The sequence below is a fragment of the Hippoglossus stenolepis genome, chromosome 8, assembly GCF_022539355.2.
Source record: "Hippoglossus stenolepis isolate QCI-W04-F060 chromosome 8, HSTE1.2, whole genome shotgun sequence".
In the NCBI taxonomy this organism is placed as follows: Eukaryota; Metazoa; Chordata; class Actinopteri; order Pleuronectiformes; family Pleuronectidae; genus Hippoglossus; species Hippoglossus stenolepis.
Window position 1 is genome coordinate 7,586,746 of NC_061490.1, and position 20,849 is coordinate 7,607,594.

The window sequence follows — 20,849 nt, forward strand, 5'->3', positions numbered from 1 at the left end:
TTAGTGTTGTCCTGCTTCGAGAAAAAGAGTGTAAGAAATCATACAGGTTACTGTAATGCTAACAGAATGTACCTACTATATAGGATAGAGTACACTGTACAATATAAACCAAATACACTTTGAAACACACCGGCACAGATGAATAATGACTTTATTGAAACTTGGGCCGGATCCTTGACGTCAGACTTTCTTTTGACTTGCAAAACAAAGTCTTAATTCTATTCGTACCATAGATTAAAAACAATCTAAAATACATAATCCCTTTAAAATTCTGCCCTTAACCTGTCACCTTCTCTCTCTCACCAGCCAACAGCCTTAATTAAACTGTAGCATGATCCCCAAACACATCTGTCCAATCCCGACCTTCAGACATTTACAAGGGTGTTAATGTTCCCCTGCATTTACTGTGAGCGTAGAGACACGTGTACACGAATGGACACACGGACACATAATGTATGTCTGGAGTCAGATAGCTACAGGAGCAGCAGATTAACATGGTGCTCATCCAACACTTGAGATTCCCAGCATATACAGGCCTGTTTCCACTGGGAACTGACTTCCCAAGCCTGGGCAAACGACACACAGAGAAAGTGAGGGAGAGAGAGAACCAGAGGAAGAGAGAGAAAGAGAATGTGAAGGAGCAAACAGGAAAGTCAGGGTGGAAAGGGACCTGACAGAGGAATGCATTATTTATCAATCCACAGCTCCCTCCTTCATCCTTTACTCCTCCTCTTTCTCTGCTCACGCCTCCCCTTGTTCTTCTGTGCTGGACTCTCTCCACCTCCCAGTCCTCTACTCCCTCTTGCTCGACATCCCCAAGTCTTTCCCTTTCAATCTTTTAATCCCCCTTCTCCTCCTCTCCTCCTCCTCCTCCTCCTCCTCCTCATATTCAACTCACTCTTGGTCATCTTCCACTTTCTCAAGCTTCTCTTTGTACTTATACTGAAAACAGCAACACCACAGACAGAAGCCCCCCACTGTGAATTACTACAGTGACATCATCATTATCATTGTGCATATTTTTATTGATGTGAATCTGCAAATTGCAACTAAAGTTATCAAATAAATGGGGTAGAGAAAAATGTTCGCTTGTGCACTGTGATATAGTATGTGTTTATATAGTGTTTATGTAGTCAATATATCCAATGTAAATCAAAATACACTGAAATTAGTTACGTTTCATCACTGAATCTTCAAGCAATTAAAAATAAAACACAAAATATTTTATTTCTCCATCATCTGGTCTCGGCTGCAACTTCTGACAGGAACATGAGAGACCAGTGGCCAAGACAAAGAGAGTTTAAAATTTTTTTAAAAAAAAGTCTCTGACTAAAAGTCAGCTGAAATATTTGTCATGAGACGACATCAGTTATGAGTCAGACCGTCAGAAATCCGCGGTAACATCGTCTAATCAGCCAGTGCATCATAAAATCTTTTTTTTGTCTCACTAACAAACCAAAACCTTGGAGCTAACTGCTGATTTCCAGCGTGCACTACTTCCTTGTACTTTTTACAATCTCAAATGTTTTAATAACAGAATGTGTTTCTCTCTTTTCTGTGTTTCAGGTTGCCGGTTTAAAAAAACCTGAAGATGCTGAGATTGAGGATCCAGATGAATGAAAGAGCCCCAGTTCTCTTTATTTATTACCTTCACAATGTTTATGTGTGTGTTTGTATGTGTGTGTGTGTGTGAGAGAAAGAAAGAGACACTGAGAGAGAAAGAAAATTGAGAAGATATGAATGCATTATTGCATTATGAAGGGTACGTAAGATTTCAGTTTATTATTTGCAAATTTTGTTTACTTTTTATAAGGCTCCAATAACTCATATATCATTGTCACAGTATAAGCGAAAGGTCTTTACTATTGGTACATATTGTGTTTTGTGTTTGTAACTAGCCTCCTATTTAAGAATGTATATTTGTACGTATGATATACTCATCTAGAAACTATACAATGGACAGTTTTAATATTGTTTCATCTCCTCACCATTAAACTGCTCTGCCAGGACACATAACACGACAAACACATATCAGAGACATGCATACGAGCAAAAATGCATCTTGGAAATAAGATGCATAGATTGAAAGACAAATTGGTTAGTTTTCCGTTTTCTAATCTAATTTCTAGTGAGTGGAAAAGCTACGGTTCTAATAATAGTGGCGGGCTCTCAGGGGGTGGAACACATCCTCTGGCAGCCATATTGGAGGTCCATGGTGCTTTGGTACCTGAAAGCAGCTGTAAATGTATAACTTGGATGACCCAGCAGTTGAGACGTGGGTGATTTGCATCTGCTTTAGTCAGATCATCATTTTAGCATCACTCAGATTTAAACTTTGTATCTGTCCCAAGCTGAGTGGCTGAAGGTCTCATATCTGGACATTTGAGTGAATGCATTTTTACAGTTTTCACTATCGTTCTCATCAGTTTTTAAAATGCTGAGATTGAGATACTGCACTAAAAACTGGGTGCGGTAAGTAGACAGGTCAAATTTAAGTTAAGTTACAGTTCCTTACAATGGACAATTTAGTGAATATGGATTTATTATTTCTGAATCTGATTTGATACTGGTACTAAAATGGTATCTCAATCGATCAGAATCAGAGGACACAAGTGAGAACTTGCTTGTAGGAAAAAACATTAGTAATACAATTTGTCCTTTAAATTTCCTATGGACCTCCATGATGGAACCCCATCTGGCTGATATGAGCTTTGTGTTGCAAACGAAAAGCCACTCCAACATAAATGATCTCTGCAGGAGATGTTGACGGTGCACACATACCAGGGACTGCACCAACCTGTATATGTAAGAATATAGGCTATAGACGCAATAACGTAATGGACAACAGCTGCAAGCGTGTGCGTCTGATAGAGACGTGTGTGTGTGTGTGTGTGTGTGTGTGAGAGTGTGTGTCCTCGTGAGTGTATTAAACATGGGCAATAGCAAAGCATTGGTGCTTCCATCCATGTAAATGAGCTAATGTACAAAATGTAAAACACCAAGGCAATAGGCTGTGCGGCGTGTTGTTTGATTTGGCCCACGACAATCCTCCCCTTCACTTTATGTGATACCATCAAAAGATCTGCAATATTCTATCAGAAACAGATGATCTATGTCAATAACCCCAACCCTGCGTCCAGCTCATGAGTCACATGTTCTATTGAACTGGTGCTTTTCTTTTCTGATGAATTAGGCAAATGCACAGGTGATTCCTGTACAGTGGTGTGTATGTGCAGTATGAGTAATTGCGGCGGTGAGTAACTTTGATCAGTCACTCCATCGCCAACATGTCCCCCCACCCCCCCCATATGTGTGCCCCTCAACATCCTACATCTTCTCAGTGTTTTTAAACTTTTTATGACGCTACAATGAAGGTATAACCTAGTATCATCTGCAATGATGTTTATACTGTTTTTGATCTTTCTTTTGCTGTTTTGTGTGAATATATCTGAATATTACAGCTTAGACATATGGTAATAATTGTGAAGTACTATCAATTCAATGGCTTCCTCTTTATCAATCAGATTGATATTGACTGAAACACCAATATTGGCCCAACACTGCTGATTAGCCGGAGAGATGAGGCTGCAAATGGGAGGCAATGGAGCATTGGAAACTGTGGATACTTGTCATGTCACTCCATGGCCTTTTAAATACACACGTGTGTACGCATGCACGCACACACACACAAACACACACTATTATAATATAGATGTCTTGCCTGCTTGGATAAACTACCTTCACCTACATTGTCCTTTTAGCTACAGTACAGTATAACCCTGCAGCCCCCCCACAAACCCCCCTCCAGCTGGTATTTGTTTTGCAAGTTGTCACATTTAATGGATAGGTTCAGATTTTTACTCGTCCGTCTCGATACATCACATAATTCCATCCCTCTTCTTCTGTGATATAGAGATGTTGTCAAAATCTACAAGGCGAGAGCTGTTCAAAAATACATTCCAAAGTTCAGCTGTAGCTCAGATGAGGCTTCAGCAGCCAGTTGTTACTCACCTGGGTTTAGGTGGAATTGGATTTTATTAGGTGCTGTGATGGAGTGCCCAGGTGGTTCTGTTGCAGGGGCTGGCAGCAGGCAGTCATATTAGCTTTGAAAACGTGATAAGTGGATCAAATCTAAGATGTTCTTTGTTTCTTCTCTACCCTGTGGTGTCCTAAATAACTTGATTTGATTTGAAATTCTCATGCTACTGCTTATTTGGTTACATCTGAGTGGCACACAGTAACTAGATTACTACATGAAAGAAACATAAATGTCATATTTCCATCATACTTTCCTCATGCTTTTCCAGAGTTTGGGTTGGAATTAACGGCACCGCACTGGAGAACTGTTACCACCAACTGTTCTTAATCTGGTTGCAGCCCTGGTTGTGCTGATTTTCCAAAAACCATTGCATGGAAACGTTGCTGCTGAATATTAAATTTGACTAATCTTTTGAATGCATTTGTCACAGAACAAGGACTGTGGATTTTGTCCTCTATCCTAACTCTTATCCTGAGTAACTTATCTTTTAAAGTAGGAAAAGCAAAGATATACAATTGGAGTTTTAAAACACATTATCATAAATGTGGGCCAGTCTTGCTTTTTTTGACCACAGAGAGCAGCGGCTTTGGGGCAAAACTTTATAATTATGGGATAAACTCTCCCCAATAGTGTTTTGAAAATGCACTTTAAAGATAAATCACTTAGCCCTTACATTCCAGCCTGTATGTCAGTTTTAAGCACTTCCTTTGCCCTTATTGATCAAATTAAATATATATAGGTTTTCCTGGTCTCAAAAATTTGAAGCCCACTGTATATGCAACACATAGGCACCCTTGCTTTGCCTTAGGCAGAGTCAACCAGCCCCTCTTACAAATGTTAATATTCTACCCGGTTTTGAACCGTGTGCACAGATTGAGGAGAGCTTGTAGAAATGCTGTTCTCGAACTTATCTCGTGGCTTTCCAGTGTCGTCCCCAGGCTGTGATTGTGCAGCGCAAAAAAAAAAGAAATGGGGAGGAGAGGTGGCGGGTAATGCCAGTAAAGCGGCGTGACAGTACACACTAAATACCATCGAACTGTACCCAGCCTTGCGTGGCTTTAAGGGATTGCCGACAGTATTAGCAACTAAATAATTATTTTTGGTGAGCCACCCCCCACACACACACACACACACACACACACACACACACACACACACACACTAACGCCTGTCCCCCACAACCACCCCAACGACACTCTTACTTCTGTGGAGCTCTGTCAGCCTGCAGTCTTGTGTAAAACTTTGGATTCCTGAGTGGGCCGAGTTCTTAATGGCACTCGGTCCAACCCTTGAATGTTCCACATGTATTTCATATAAAGTCCAGTGAAGGGAAAGACTGTGTGACATTGCACATTTAGCACTGTGAGAAGAGACATTAGAAAATCAACACAAATGTCAAAGGTGGAGATTGAAGAAGCAATGACACACTTTGTATGAAGTGAAACACAGATGCTTCCATCATGTTTGTATACAGGGTTGCAAATGTCCTCTTACTGCTATCAAAGAGAAGTCGTATATGGATATACATATATGATGAATATAAATATGAGATATTTTTGGCATTCTTTATCATGTGGATAGAAGGGGCGTCGGTTGAGAAACATCCAGCCTGCATCCTCGCTGTGCTGAGCAAAGAATTTATGTTTCAACAAGGCTTCTCTCTCGTTTTATTTTTCTTCTTGTATGCTGCACTGACAAATTCACCATTTTGACATGTGGTTTGGAAAACAGAAGTGTCATCAGTCACTTCATCAATTGAAACAATATATTATACAGTAGAATAGCTGTTGCATTTATTTGGTACAACCTGTATGTAATGTTATTATGGAAGATGTAATGTCCTTCTGTAAATGTTGTTTAATGTTGTTTTACCTGAAATAAAATTGATTATATGATTCAGATGCTTCAGTGGAGCACTGACTTGCCTCTCTTTTTTCTAAAGTATATTACCAGCGGTTTTAATATATATATATATAACTCTACTTCTATTTTAACAATCTAAGCTCATGGTACAATCTAAGCTCATGGTCTTAAGTAGGCGGCGTAAATTTCAGCACACGTGTAATGGCAGAAAACAAGGTTACTGTGGCAGGCACTTGGTTCAAGACTCTTAATGAATCATGGGTATGTTGAGGGCGTAACATGCAATAAACCGAGCAGAGAGCCATCTCCAGTTCTCTTTAAAAGTCAGGTGAGCGTGCACCTAGTGGCAGACTTGCCAGGTAAGAGAGCTTCTCTGCAGAGGAAATGACAGACAGCATGTAACCGGATCATGGGTGTATTTGAATAGTCTGTTTTTCTTAGGAACCTTCCTGAGTGAAATAATCCAGAAGTATTTCAGCGGTTGCCATAATAAGAGCTTGAATTCTCAAAATGATAAGGAAAGGAGCTTCAATAATTCCTAAATTATCTCCTTTAGCGTAGGAAACACCGGACCGTCCTTTATGAAAGAAAAGGAGAAAATGGCGCCCCAGAATTCTTTGCGGCAGCAACATTTAAAGCGACACAACCTCGTAGTAGGACCTGGACACACCTACGTAAATATAAAAAACAGAACAGCTGTTTTATTCTATAAATTTTACTTCATCAAACTAAATAAAAAGTTATTTCAGCCCCCTGACTGTGGAATGAACACATTAATTTTTTTTCTCCACTTATAAAGTTTGCTCCAAATTTATCCCTCACATTATTATTTCAACATTTCAGTCCTGTTTGTTTTATTTTCATTTTCAATTAAATCTGTTTTGTTGTTATTTCCTGTGATGATTAAATTAAACTGAGTAAACTGAAAAGATATTTTCTCACGACACCATTCTGTTTTCGACTGGGAACTTCATTAAAACTGTCAGCGCATAGCACAGATACTTAGTCTGTGTGTATCTTCTGTTATAAGTGAAGTTTTTTTTTTTTAACACTATATTTCCTCTGCACAGTGGTTCTCCTTTCCTAACTCCTTACAGCATCTCCTTCACATCTTTCCTTGACCTCGTGACGTATTCCATTTGGGTAAAGTAATAGTGGTTAGGAAAGGAGATTATTAGGATTTACGAAATGCACCCTGTGTGTGTGTGACAAGTACAGTGTGTGTTGTGTGCACCCTCCTTTGCAAGAGCATGTTACTTTCTTGATAATGTAACCCTTAAATTAACAGTGAAATACTGTCATTAAATTAGACAAGGTTTTTGTCCGTCAATTCACTTTCCTCTGCTGCTGCAGCTTCACACTGAATGTAAGATTTTGTCAACATCTGTCCAACTGAAGCTGGAACCGTTTGAAAAGACAAGGCTTGTATTCTCTGCATGTTCCTGCTTCTTTATTACAAGTTTATTTCAGACTTATTTTTATAAACAGATGGTGGTATGGAAAGCTTTCTATTGCAGCATTAAATTGGTTTCAAGTTTGCAAATACATTTTCATGGCATAGTGATATAAATTAAGTATAAAAGGGATCCGAACGTCTGCACTACGATTTAAAAAACTTTATATTACTTATATAAAAAATGTACATGACCAAAATCTAGTCCTACAACATAACCTGGCTCAGTAGTGTGTCCTGTGCCTCACTAATGGCCCAGTATTGTTTATTTACACAGTAGGTGAACACGAAGAAAAAAACATGACTTGCCCTCTATATACAGTAGGTAGAAAGCTATAAATAGTAATCTTTAACCTTTAGTCAGGGCAAAGCTGTTCAGAAGCAATGTCCTGATAACACCACATCCTTGTAGAGTATGATGACCATCAGTCACAAGCTGGAAGTCCCACCTGACACCATCTCCAGCAATGAGCTGCAGAGGACCTGTCACTCAGGATCTTATGCCCCCGTTACTTTGGAGCATGGCCCTCAGGTGGACTCCAGGCAGCAGCAGAGACAGAGGCCTGATGAGACTTGGAGGACAGTAGGGAAAGAAATGAACCAGGGATGGACCTGGCTCTCCCTGGAGCGATGTGCAGCAGACAGAGCACATTGGCAAACTCTGGCTCTACTCAAGGCACAACTCAGCACGAGGAGGAGTAAGTACTATCAACTCTGTGAGCATACTTGTCTGGGTTTCAACTTAAAAGTGGCAGACGTGGGAGTGTTAACCCACCATCTCATATGATGTTGTCACGGACCAGGCAGTCAAAGGAGAAACAAGCACAGGATTACTTTTCAAAAGATGGGATTTATTTCCCCAAAAATACAAAGGAATGAAAAAATAAGCAAATTAAGTACAGACCATGGCCCATTAAAAGACGTCAACCACCGACTTCCAGTCAAACCTACTGCAAACAAAACAGGACATTAACTCAAACAACTGACCTAAAACTGGCTCCATACAAAGAAATCTCCCCCCATGCTGATGCAGCCCTTGGTTTTGTCCAATTTACTGGGCCTCTATATTTAATTGGACTCCACCCTTTTTTGGGCCAAACCAGGAAGAAGGACTCGAGCAGCAGTAACAGTTAGAAAATTGAATAAATACAAAATCAATACAACAAATAAGGACAAAACAGTGTCGACTAAATGTGCACGCCTCATTCAGACCACAAAGGCATATGGTTTGTTTAAACAGCAGAGTTTACAGCTGAAAAGTGTGTTTCATTCAACAGTGTTTGGTTTACGTGTCATATTCTGTCATTAGCCAGGTTTTTCATGTCTAAACAATGGAATAATTTACTCACAAGAAGCTAATGCAACATGTAGGTGGGAGGTGAAGTCAGTAGACTGGCGCTCTATGCCTCTGTGATATAAGCCCTATGCCAAAATGGTGGTGTGGTCCTTCAGGTAGCAATTAACATAATGCATTACATATCAATGAGGCATGTCTCACGTCATATTAATTTAAGTTCTAACGTTTCTTTGTCACTGTTCATTTTGTGCTACTTGCCTCTTCCCTCTCACTCACAGACAGACTGGCTACAGCTGGAATGCATTGCTCTCATCTTGTCTGCATTACACAGTTTATGTATTTTCCACCTTCGGCTGATTTCTCTTTGCGCAGTAATAAACATTCTCCGTGCAGGGGCTGATTACAGGAAGTTATGCCTTAAATGGTACTTGGAAAAGACATGAAACATGCTACGCACACAGGCTAACAATGAATCATGCAACACCGCAGTATAGAGAAGAGAGAAAATATAACAAGTACACATGCAGAAATTTTACCAGATTTTTGATACATTGTCCACATTTGATTTATCGGAAACACTGGCTGGGAAGATAACAAATTATTTATTTTGGAACGCGAGTTAACAAATCCTGAAAACTATTTCTGAGTGTGGAAAAAAATTGCAAGCAAGAGTCGAGGAAGTTAGGTCAGTCCAATGGAATCGTCCAATAAAGACACAATTCACACAATGTTTACAGATGTGAGAGAGACAACAACACTGTGAAAGTGCTGTTTTCAAGCTGAATTTACTGATTCTTAGGCACAAACAATAAACTGTTCATATTAAAAATATTAATAGCACAGTTCATTAAAAAGTTAGTTATTTAATATTGGCTTATAGCTACCAATAACTATGCTGGATTATAAAATTATAAATATTGAATGTGGACATTTTGTGTAATCATCTGCCATCAACAAAACTGTTGTCTTTAATCTGTCAAATTGAGTTCAGATGTTAAATGTCTTGTTAAATCATGTGAGTCATTTTTACAGTTTTAATTCTGAGATCACAAAATATTTGACTTCAAATACATCTTTCAAATATTTTTTCCATTTTAGGCTCATGAGAGAAACTAAAGTACCAACATTTGGAACTGATGACAGACAAGTTAATATTTAATCAATATTTCTATTTAAAGGTCCAGTGGAATATATTATTGATAATCATGTTAGCATTAGTGTATCATCACCTCAAACTTAGTATCATTGTGGCTTTGTTACCATAGAATGAGCTCTAGATCTCAGATCCGTGATTGGATAAAGTCTGGCAGGTTGTACCTCCATGTCTCTCTAGCCCAGAATGAACAAACCAAACCCTGGCTTGAAGAGGGACACCACGAAACGACAAAGTCCACAATGAACCTTGAATTCTGAAGTAACTACAATTTTGTTTTGTAAACCTTGACTCTGAACGCAAACTCTTAATGAATCAGTTTGTAGCACCCCTAACTGCACATTGATAGTTTAACAATAATGCTATACCAATCCAAGCAGGTTTTAAGAGGTTGATTTTATTTTGTTATGCCGTGCAGAAATGAATGGATACATTTAAAACAATCTAGTAGCATGAAATTCCTGTTTGAAAATGGAAAATGAGCAGTGAGAAAGAAGTGTACATGATGGGTAGTAACTGGCTCGGCAGCGCTGTGCTAATAACAGTGCAGAGGTGAACTGAAATGAACCTCTGCGATTCAGGCAAACATCAGGGAAACTGTAGACCCTCCCTAACCCCCATCTGTTAGGTCCTACTGGGAAACAGATGAGAGAGAGAGAGAGAGAGAGAGAGAGAGAGAGAGAGAGAGAGAGAGAGAGAGAGAGAGAGAGAGAGAGAGAGAGAGCGCTGTAAAGCTACAGGCACTGAGACAGATGTAAACAGGAAGTTGTCAGTGAAGCTAACGGGGTATTCCCTGTATCATCTACTAGTCTGCTGCTACTGATGACAGTACCTGTTCACCTTCAGATATTTAGGTTTCATTATCTATTGATTTCAGGTACAATGTGGAGACATGTTCATCATCAGACTATATGTTGAAATCATTTATTATCATTAACACGATTCTTCATTGAAAACGTTTTCTTCATTAACCAATAATCCTAAAAATGTTTCAATTCAATTCAATTTTTATTTCCACAAATGTTTTTCATTCTTAATTTTCATTCCATCATGATGCTTCTAAATTTGTCTCATTATTCTCTCTCCCTACATATTCACACACACACAAACACACACACACACACACATCCTTGATCAGTGAGCAGTGGGGTCTATTCTGAGCAGAGTCCCGTGAAACCCAAGTGCTTCCTCGTGGCTGCCTCCTCATCCTTCACCCTGATTAACCAGCTGCAGTGTGTCTGTCGTACGTTTGAGCTGCCGTTGTTTGGGTCTGGAGGGAAATGTCAGCAGTCTGGGACAAGTGACAGTGCACAGGTTGTGAATGTGAGTCATTGTGTGTGGTTGTGGCCGTCACAGTGAAAACATTCCTTTCCAAATGAAACACAGGTCATCATGACAGTTTAAAGGACAAGTGTTTATGCAGTTTGACCCGGGCGATTGTCTATTTTTGATTCTTTTCTGGAAAAAGTTTTATATAGTATGATATGAAAGATCTGCTAACAGTGTCCATCACATGTAGATTGAATGATTGATTGATTGATTGAATGATTGATTGATTGATTGATTGATTGGAGGACCAGTGTGTTTGCATGTTTTAATCGTTTAGATTTATGTGTTTTTACTCGAGATTTTTCTGTTTATTTAAATTTGTGTTGTTGCTTCTTTGAAACGCATATGTAAATTTAAAACTAACTTAAAGAAAAACACACAAATAGCTTGCAATGTGCCACACAAATAAAAAACTTTTTTGACCAAAATAAGATGAGAAAAAAGGTTCAGACGTGCAAAGTGGCCAATTGATTTATTTACCGCTTTAAAAGGAGCTGGAAGCAGGCGCTTCTTAAAAGGGATGGAAAACAAAAAAAATAATGATAAATAGATAGATAGATAGATAGATAGATAGATAGATAGATAGATAGCATTTTAAACTTTTTGCGTACCTCCTTATATACGTGTATATATATATATATATATATATATGTACATATATTAAATTTTTACATTTTTATTTTCATTCCATCTCTTGTGTGCCACATTTTAGTGGTGCTGCTAAAGTCAGTGTCCCTGGTATGGGATCAGTAAAGTTTTTTCCTTATCTTATCTTATCATAGATAGATAGATAGATAGATAGATAGATAGATAGATAGATAGATAGATAGTAATAAATAATACTACTAATAATAATAATAATAATAATAACTTTATTTGTAATCTCTTATCTAAACAAGGTTACAAAGTGCTTCACAAAACAAATTTGTGTGTCTGTGTGTGTGTGTGATATTAAATGATACACAAACACAGCTAGAACAAATGTCACATGCAGCTCATAACCTATTTGAGTCTTCCCCAAACTGTGTACTGCTATTCTGTGTTCTGGTCTTTTATTTCGAAAGTCCTGAGCGGAAGCGCGGCTGCAGAGATGTCAGTGTGAGCGCAGTGAGGCGCAGTGAGGGAGCGCAGAACAGGTTGGAACAGCAGACTGACGCTGCGTCGCGCACACTGGAGACTCCTTTCCTGGAGGAATATGGGTTATTTTTGTTGATTTCAGCGTTTGTGATTAAAACCGGTGGATTTTTTTTATTTCCTGTCGCCTCGTCCGCCAGGTTGAGAAGCAGCCGGCGGGGGGAGGACTGCTGGAACACCCCGTGGAAGAAGCGGCTTTTTGTTTTACGCTGCACAGAAACGCCAACAAAGAGCATTCGGGAAGTAGCCCGCTGCGATAACGCAACTTAGTTCAGCAACAAATAGAAAGTGCGGCGGTGGACGCGCGCGTCAACATGGTGCGCAACAGACTCCTGCGTGCGCTCCTGACGGTGTCGTGCTGTCTGCTGTTCCTGAACGTGGGGATTTTCCGGGTGAACGGGCAGTACGGGGACCGGGGCATGTCGATACCGGAGCACGGGTTCTGTCAGCCCATCTCCATTCCGCTGTGCACGGACATCGCGTACAACGAGACGATCATGCCGAACCTGCTGGGTCACACCAACCAGGAGGACGCGGGGCTGGAGGTGCACCAGTTCTACCCGCTGGTGAAGGTGCAGTGCTCCCCGGACCTCAAGTTCTTCCTCTGCTCCATGTACGCGCCCGTGTGCACGGTGCTCGAGCAGGCGCTGCCGCCGTGCCGCTCTCTGTGCGAGCGGGCGCGCCAGGGCTGCGAGGCGCTCATGAACAAGTTCGGCTTCCAGTGGCCCGACAGCCTGGCGTGCGAGTCCTTCCCGGTGCACGGCGCCGGGGAGCTGTGCGTCGGCCAGAACATGTCTGACCGCACCGAGCCGGAGCCCCCCGCTCCCTACCCCACCGACCGCGCGCAGGCAGACCCCATGAGCGGTCAGTTCAGGTGCCCGGCCTCGCTCCAGGTGCCCCCCTATCTGAACTACCGCTTCCTCGGGCAGGAGAACTGCGGTGCCCCGTGCGAGCCAAAGAGATCCCACGGGATGATGTACTTCAGCGAGGAAGAGCTCAAATTCGCCAAAATCTGGATCGGCATCTGGTCGGTGCTGTGCTGCGCTTCCACCTTATTCACCGTGCTGACCTACCTGGTGGACATGAAGCGCTTCAGCTACCCAGAGCGGCCGATCGTCTTCCTCTCTGGGTGTTACACCATGGTGTCCATCGCCTACATCACTGGATTTTTACTGGAGGACAAGGTGGTTTGCAATGACAGATTTGATAACGACATAAGGACTGTGGTGCAGGGCACTAAGAAGGAGGGCTGCACCATCCTCTTCATGATGCTGTACTTCTTCAGCATGGCCAGCTCAATCTGGTGGGTCATCTTGGCTCTCACCTGGTTCCTGGCAGCAGGGATGAAATGGGGCCATGAAGCCATTGAGGCTAACTCTCAGTACTTCCACCTGGCAGCCTGGGCCGTGCCCGCCATCAAGACTATTACCATCCTGGCTGTTGGGCAGGTAGATGGAGATGTGTTGAGTGGCGTCTGCTTTGTGGGCATCAACAGTGTGGACGCCCAGCGGGGCTTTGTCCTGGCACCGCTGTTTGTTTACCTATTCATCGGAACCTCCTTCCTCTTGGCGGGCTTCGTGTCCCTGTTCCGCATCCGGACCATCATGAAGCACGACGGCACCAAGACGGAGAAGCTGGAGAAGCTGATGGTGCGGATAGGGATCTTCAGCGTGCTTTACACCGTGCCCGCCACCATCGTCATCGCCTGCAATTTCTACGAGCAGGCCTTCCGAGAGCAGTGGGAGAGGACGTGGATCAGCCAGACGTGTAAGACGTACGCTGTGCCATGTCCTGTCCAGAACCACCCCAACATGAGCCCGGACTTCACTGTCTTCATGATAAAGTATCTCATGACACTCATTGTGGGCATCACGTCTGGATTTTGGATTTGGTCTGGGAAAACACTCAACTCCTGGAGGAGGTTTTACACGAGACTGGCCAACAGTAAACAGGGTGAGACCACAGTGTAATGTGGTGTCACCGCACACAGACTGACAAACTGAATGATAATCCTCTTTATTATTTCCATCTGACTTGTCTTTGAGACACTCGGTATGTTTTTTAAATGTACATATGCATTTGTGAGATTTTTGTAAGTATATATTTGTATTTAAAGATTTTTATGATTCTTTCTTTTTCAAAGAATACATTTTTTTTTTCACGGACTCACTGTGGACACTACTGGGAGCATTTCACATTGAGTGTTTGCGTCTTTGATCAGAGAGCTGCCTGTGAGCAGTGGGGTCTATTCTGAGCAGAGTCCCGTGAAACCCAAGTGCTTCCTCGTGGCTGCCTCCTCATCCTTCACCCTGATTAACCAGCTGCAGTGTGTCTGTTGTACGTTGGAGCTGCAGTTGTCTGGGTCTGGAGGGAAATGTCAGCAGTCTGGGACAAGCGACGGTGCACAGGTTGTGAATGGGAGTCGTTGTGACAGATGGGTTGTGGCCTGTAGCTCAGGTCGCGACGGTTAAAACATTCCTTTCCAAATAAAACACAGGTATTCATGACAGATCGAAGGACCAGACCAGTGTTGTTGCATGTTTTAATCCTTTGGATTGTGTCTTTTTAATTGAGATTTTTATTGCGTTTTTTTCCCGCTGTCCTGGAAACAGCTTTTTCAGTCAGATATGAAAATCTGCTTACAGTGTCCCTCATGGCCGAGCTCTATTTTGTTTAAAATTGTGTTGTTGCATTACAGTGCATGTGTCAAATCAAACCAAACTGAAAAGAAGCTGCGTTAGGACACAACAATAACACAACTTTGACCAAAATAGGGAAAAAAAATCACACGTTTATAGTGACCATTTGATTTATTTCCTGCGATGACAGGAGCAGGAACCAGGGGCTTTCTGAAAGGAAGGAAAACGTAAAAATACTGTGATGTCAGCTGTAATGAAAGTGATGGTGTAAAACATGCAAACACACTGTGCTCCTTAACAACAGTGTTTGAAACAGCATTAGCACTGTGTGTATTTGTATTTAGTGAATTTAGAAAAGCCACTGCAGTGGCAATTTGAGTTCTTAAAATACAAAACTGGAAAACAAACAAAGCGTAAGACATCTGTGTGTTTAACCACATGTATAACTTGTACCATTTTCTGCATACAGTGCTATGTAAAATCATTGGACACCCTTTGAGCCTTTTACAGTTTGTTTTACTAGTCAATGTTTTTAAAATTTCACATTTTTCTTACAATTTTCTATAAAACCACAGCACTGAGAACAAAATATTTTCATGCATTCAAATAAGTAGTGTGAGCAAAAATAGGTTCACAATGTGTCATCAGTGTAGAATTTAAATCATCGGTAAATGAATTGATCTGTGAAATAATCTGCAACTATTTTTGGGATAAATGATTCATTATTTCAGTAATTTCTCAAGCAAAACTTCCAAACATCTGCAGGTTCTGGTTTCTCCTATGTGACAATTGTCTGCTCCTGTTTTTGTCACGTATGAGCCGAATAATTTGGGCTCTTTGATTGTCAGTGCACTAAAAAAAACTATTTCAATACACAACCTCGGGCCTTTCAGTGAGCATTTGTGTCAGGATTCTGACATAGAAAATAATAAAATAAGTAAATTTGTAGATTTATTAATGAAAATGAGCGAGACTTCATCAGATGAAATGTGTCAGTGAAAACTATTGACGTCTTTTTGAAGCTGTAACTGCAGGTGCTGAAAATGATGCATAACTGTCATGTGCAACGATTTTGACTACTGCCAGGGAAAATCCAAAAACTAATCACAGTAGAGTTATGAGATATTTTGGGGCGTAGAAAAAAAAAATAGTTTTGAGGAATGTCAGCTATATTGATAACTTTGGGGTCAGGGTAGATCAGTTTTGAAAAGAAGCAACACTGGCATTGCTTTATATGACATAAGAGATGACTTTAGGTCATGTTGTCTGATACTGAGCTGTAAATGCATTTGCAATTTTTTTTTATTTTATTTTATTAAGGTAATATACTTATAAAATCCTCATGGCACATTTTAAAAGCATTTTACTATTAGTGTAATTCAGTAACGGTCATTAGAAGTAATAGAATTTCCTTAGGGGGTGTCCAGACTGAAACATGGCATTGTGAATATGGCTCTCCAGCTGATCATAGGAGAGGTTGTCTGTCCTGCACATATCACAAATGTTTGTAACAAAACATGTTTTTGAATTGTTGTTTTATTTTTCCAGAATATGATCTTAACCTGGAGGGTGAATATGTCAGTTATTGCTGCGAGGCGACTTGGGTCGAGGTGCATGCAGAGTAATATGATCCCGGTGAGCGTAGCTGTGTGTCTGCACTGTGGGACTGAAGAGCAGCCAGCAGCTTGCATGTCTTCCACTGCAGGAGAAAGGAAGCCTTGTGCTGAAATGCAGAGCAGCTGCTGTCAGTGCAGCTCAGCTCACACACACATCATGACTTGTGTTCTTGTCAAATGCTCTTCCACATGGTGCTTCCGATTCATAATAATCCTTTCATTGTGTTGACAGCTCTACAATAGTCATGGCTTTGAAGTAATTTCCTTTGCATTTGCTATGAAGAGAACCTTTATATTTATAGAAAAAAATATATATACACTACATCGATTTCTTTATGAGAATAAAAACAGTCTCACCCTTGTAACTGTCGATGATTTGTAAAATGTCTTTTGTTCTGTAAAAATGCCAAAGAAACATAAACCTGCTTTTTTGGCAGATTTCTATATAATTATATATTTATATAATGTATATTCTATATATGTCTGTGTGATATGTACAAACCTCACATACCCTACCAAAAAAGTTATAGGTATTTTTAAACTATTCCAATTTTTTTCTTAAATCTTATTAAAAGATTTTAAGGTAAAAGATGGGATTGCTCCAAGGTCAATATGGGCAACGTAACAGCAAACAGAAACCCTGAAGCTGGAAAATCAAATGAGAATGAAAACATCGATACCAAGTTCACCTCCTTTTTTTCCCCTTTCAAGATAAACTTGGCATAGATTGGCTCAAAGACCAGAGGAGAGGCACAACTCAAACTGTTGTTGGAGGGCAACATTTTTTTTTACATGCAATTTTGTTATTGTAGCAGCAGTGGTGAAAATGTACAGGGTTTAGATCGAGAAGTAGAAGAAGAGAACACATTGAGCAGAATAGATCACTAAAAGTAAAGGTTAAGCAAGGTGTGGTTTTACCTAAATGCACTTGAAGTATCAAAAGTAAAAGTAGTTAAACAGAATTAGGGTTTAATATTAGAATTATATTATTTTATTGTTACTTATACAGCTATGTAAGAAATGTGATTACTTTGTACCTGTTCTAATTTCAGAAGCTACAAGCTAACTAGCTAGAGGGAGTTAAAATTAAAAAATACAGTCTTTGCCTCTGAAAGAAGGTGCAGAAGAATAAGAAAGCATAAAAAGGAAATTCCAAAGGATTGTACACGTTCGCTACTTGAACAGTAACGGATATCTAATGTAGTGGTAAAAGTACATTTCTCTTTGAAATATATTTCACTTTACCTGCACAGTACCTCGCTTGAGTAAATGTTTTTCTTTCACAGTAATGTAGTGAGAGGGCGATTTGTTTGTTTTTTTTAAGCTTTAAAACTTTCCACCCTTGGGTTGCTGCCATGTTCACGGGTCAGGGTGACCCTGCCAGGGTCATTGTTCCAGGCCGCTTCGCCTTTTATCAGTTACACAGCCTGTAAAAGCACACGGCCCTTTGAGTCCAGACATGGATTGACACATGCATTTGACAACTGTGAAAACTGCCCCTCTTTCTTAGAAAGTGGAGCACATTTCTCATGCAGCAACACTGAAATGTCACGCCGAACCAGTCGCTGCCACAGCCTGTTCAAATGTTGTGGCCGATCGGTTTTCATTACAAGTTTACCACCAGTGTACGGCCTCTTGTTAATTTCATCTCCCACATGGAATTAATCATCAATACTGGGAGAGACAGTGGATAGAAAAAAGGAAAACACTGGAAAGACTGTGTTGTTGTTAGACTTTTCTCTCCACTAATGTACACATCATAGTAACCTGTAACTGAAGCTGTGGTCGGGTCAGAGGCTCCCAGTCCTGCTCCGCTCGGTAGCTTCTAAAACTAACATCTGGTTCCACTGTACGATCTGGATATGAACATGCAGAATATTGTTTTACATATGTCATGCTTCTGGGTATCAGGGAGCTGTATCCGTGTCCTGGCCGCTGCTGCATAAAGACAAACATTTATCAAACAGTAGCTCATTTTGCAGCTAGGGTACTTTTTTCTTGCCAGTGGGTCATGAGAATTCCATGGCTCTTATTGGAGTTTTCCTTGTTTTAGGAAAAATGCCCCTGTGTTGAATGAAGTGTCAGGTCGCTGCACTTTAGTCAAGAAAATTAGTGTTTGCTCAAGGACAGAACTGAAGTTGATATTTATTGAATAAATAAATAAATAGCGAAGTAGGTACAGTTTTTCTGTTCAGACCACAGCTTTTCCGTTGTGGTTACTCTCAGCACTCTCATAACATTGTTTCTGGCCACAACACGCAGCTGTCTTGAGTAAAAGAAGCACACAGACAAACAGAGAAACTAACTGGTGACCATAGTGACGCATTGAGCAGCTATGGAGCCGTATATTTTCCGGAAGAGTTGGTGGAGACCAAAAGCAGAGCAACAAGAAAGGGGAAATTAGACTTTATTTTAAGACAATCTTGCTTTACAACAATTTCCTCTTGAATTCTTGAGGGCTGTAGCCACCATGGGAAAAACTTGATCTCATTGACTTTGACCTTGGTGTCATTGCTGGTGCCAGACAGTCTGATTTGAGTATATCTGCTCATCTGGGATTTTCACCTTGTGATGGACTGGTGACGTGTGCAGGATGTATCACCTCTTCTGGGATTGGCCCATTAATACCATCAATCATTAGTGTGACTATTGTTGCTGACCATGTTCATCCCTTTATAGCCACAGTTGACCATCCTCTAAATGCTACTTCCAGCAGGATAATGCTGTTCCGTGAACTTCAGTGACCTCCACAGTCACGAGATATGAATCCAGTAGAATGCAACTGCAGTCATATCGATATGGAACAGAATCTCAGAGGAAAGTTTCCAACATCTTGATGAATCCTTGACATAAAGAACAAACTGTTTTGAGAGCAGACAGAGGCCAGTGGAAGTACAGTGTTCCTTATAAGTCCTCTGTGAGAGTATCTGTCCGTGTAGAGGAAGCTGTGAGCAACTGTCAAGCCCCACATATGGAAAACCAAGCATAACATAAAAAAATGACTTCCTTTTTACCCATTCCCAAGGACGACCAGTACCACAGCAAACATCCGCCCTAACAAAACTGATTTATTGATCGTTCAGGGTAGAAATAGACATCAGGGTGACCATGGACAAAACACCGAACAAAACCATTTGTAACAGTGTCCATTAACTTACCTAAACCACAAAAGAAAAAGTGAAATAACATACAAGAATCTCACCTGCCTCCACAACATAAACTGGAGCTGCATTTAGAAGACATTTTCTATAATTTTAACAGTAAGTCGCCACGTGGCAGATCAGCTCAGCATGGTTCTGGATGGGAGTCAGGGAGAAAGTGAAGGGAAGCTGCCATCAGTAGATTTCATTTTGAAGTGGGTGCCGTCAGTCTCTGGTCCAATCAGCAGCTGCCAAGCATAACTCAGTATACAAGGAGAAAAATGTGGAACAATCCTCAGTCAGTCAGGGAGAGGAGCCTAAACAATAGACAAGCAGACTCAAATAGAAATTATGAATCGGGATCATTTAGACTATAAAACAGGAGGAGAATGTTTTCAAAAAATATATGATTGAAGATTTAAAGCAATAAGTAGATGCAATATTTTTTCTTTTCGGGATACTCCCCAATCAACAGGGTTTGTTTGTTTGCTAGTCAGAAATGTCCTCCGCTGCTGATGGGCAAACAAATCCCAGTCAGGACGAGGAGAAATCACCCCTCTAGTGCTGAACAAGCCTACCTCGGATTATGGATTATGCATATACATAGAAATATAAATATTTCAGAAGTTTCCACCACTAAATAAACTTCCATAAGGTGATTACCTCATGGAAATTGGAAGCGTCTGCATGTTAAAATAATGGTGGGAAATCTTTCAGAAATAAGGTAAATATACTTTATTTGTTACAAACAATAAAACATAATCAATATGGGTATGATACTTTAAAATGTTCATAACTGCAACTCGCCAGCCTCTTTTTTCTCTAAATGTACGTTGCCTATTTATACATGAAACAGATCTTTTGAACACATGTGGGTACTCCTGACATTGAGTGGAATGAGCTATAAATAAGAACAGCAGACCTGAGGAAAACGGACCCCCACTGTTCTTTTTTACCCCCCAAGAGATTTGTATTTTACTCCTCATTGTTGAATCTCAAGCTGCCTCAAGGTCAGCTGTGTGCTGCCGCCGCATCGCTGCTACGGCAGCAGCATCTTGGCAAATGAGCTGACACCATGCTGCCTGATGCTGTGAACTCCACCTCACTGTCTCCATCTGTAGATCTGTTGTTTTATATACTTCTTAGGCTGCCTCTCACTCATACACCCACATATGTCACAGACTAT

At 40.6% G+C, this 20,849-nt stretch overlaps 2 protein-coding genes across 3 annotated transcripts in view; both read left to right on the forward strand.

The window, feature by feature from the left end:
- Window positions 1-5,938, forward strand: part of cdk14 (cyclin-dependent kinase 14) — a 151,061-nt gene extending 145,123 nt beyond the window's left edge. For both annotated transcript variants that reach the window (XM_035163227.2, XM_035163229.2), the window contains one exon: window positions 1,567-5,938. The gene's annotated coding sequence lies outside the window, so the exon portion shown is untranslated. The remainder of the gene's footprint in view (window positions 1-1,566) is intronic.
- A 6,286-nt stretch (window positions 5,939-12,224) lies between these two features.
- On the forward strand, window positions 12,225-16,992 carry fzd1 (frizzled class receptor 1). The gene has a single exon (XM_035164279.2). The coding sequence runs from the start codon at window positions 12,583-12,585 to the stop codon at window positions 14,236-14,238; it is 1,656 nt and encodes a 551-aa protein (XP_035020170.1). The 5' UTR covers window positions 12,225-12,582; the 3' UTR covers window positions 14,239-16,992.
- The last annotated feature ends 3,857 nt before the right edge of the window (window positions 16,993-20,849 follow it).

Coding starts and splice junctions, on each gene's coding strand:
- fzd1 (XM_035164279.2), top strand. CDS start 12,583: ATGGTGCGCAACAGACTCCTGCGTGCGCTCCTGACGGTGTCGTGCTGT.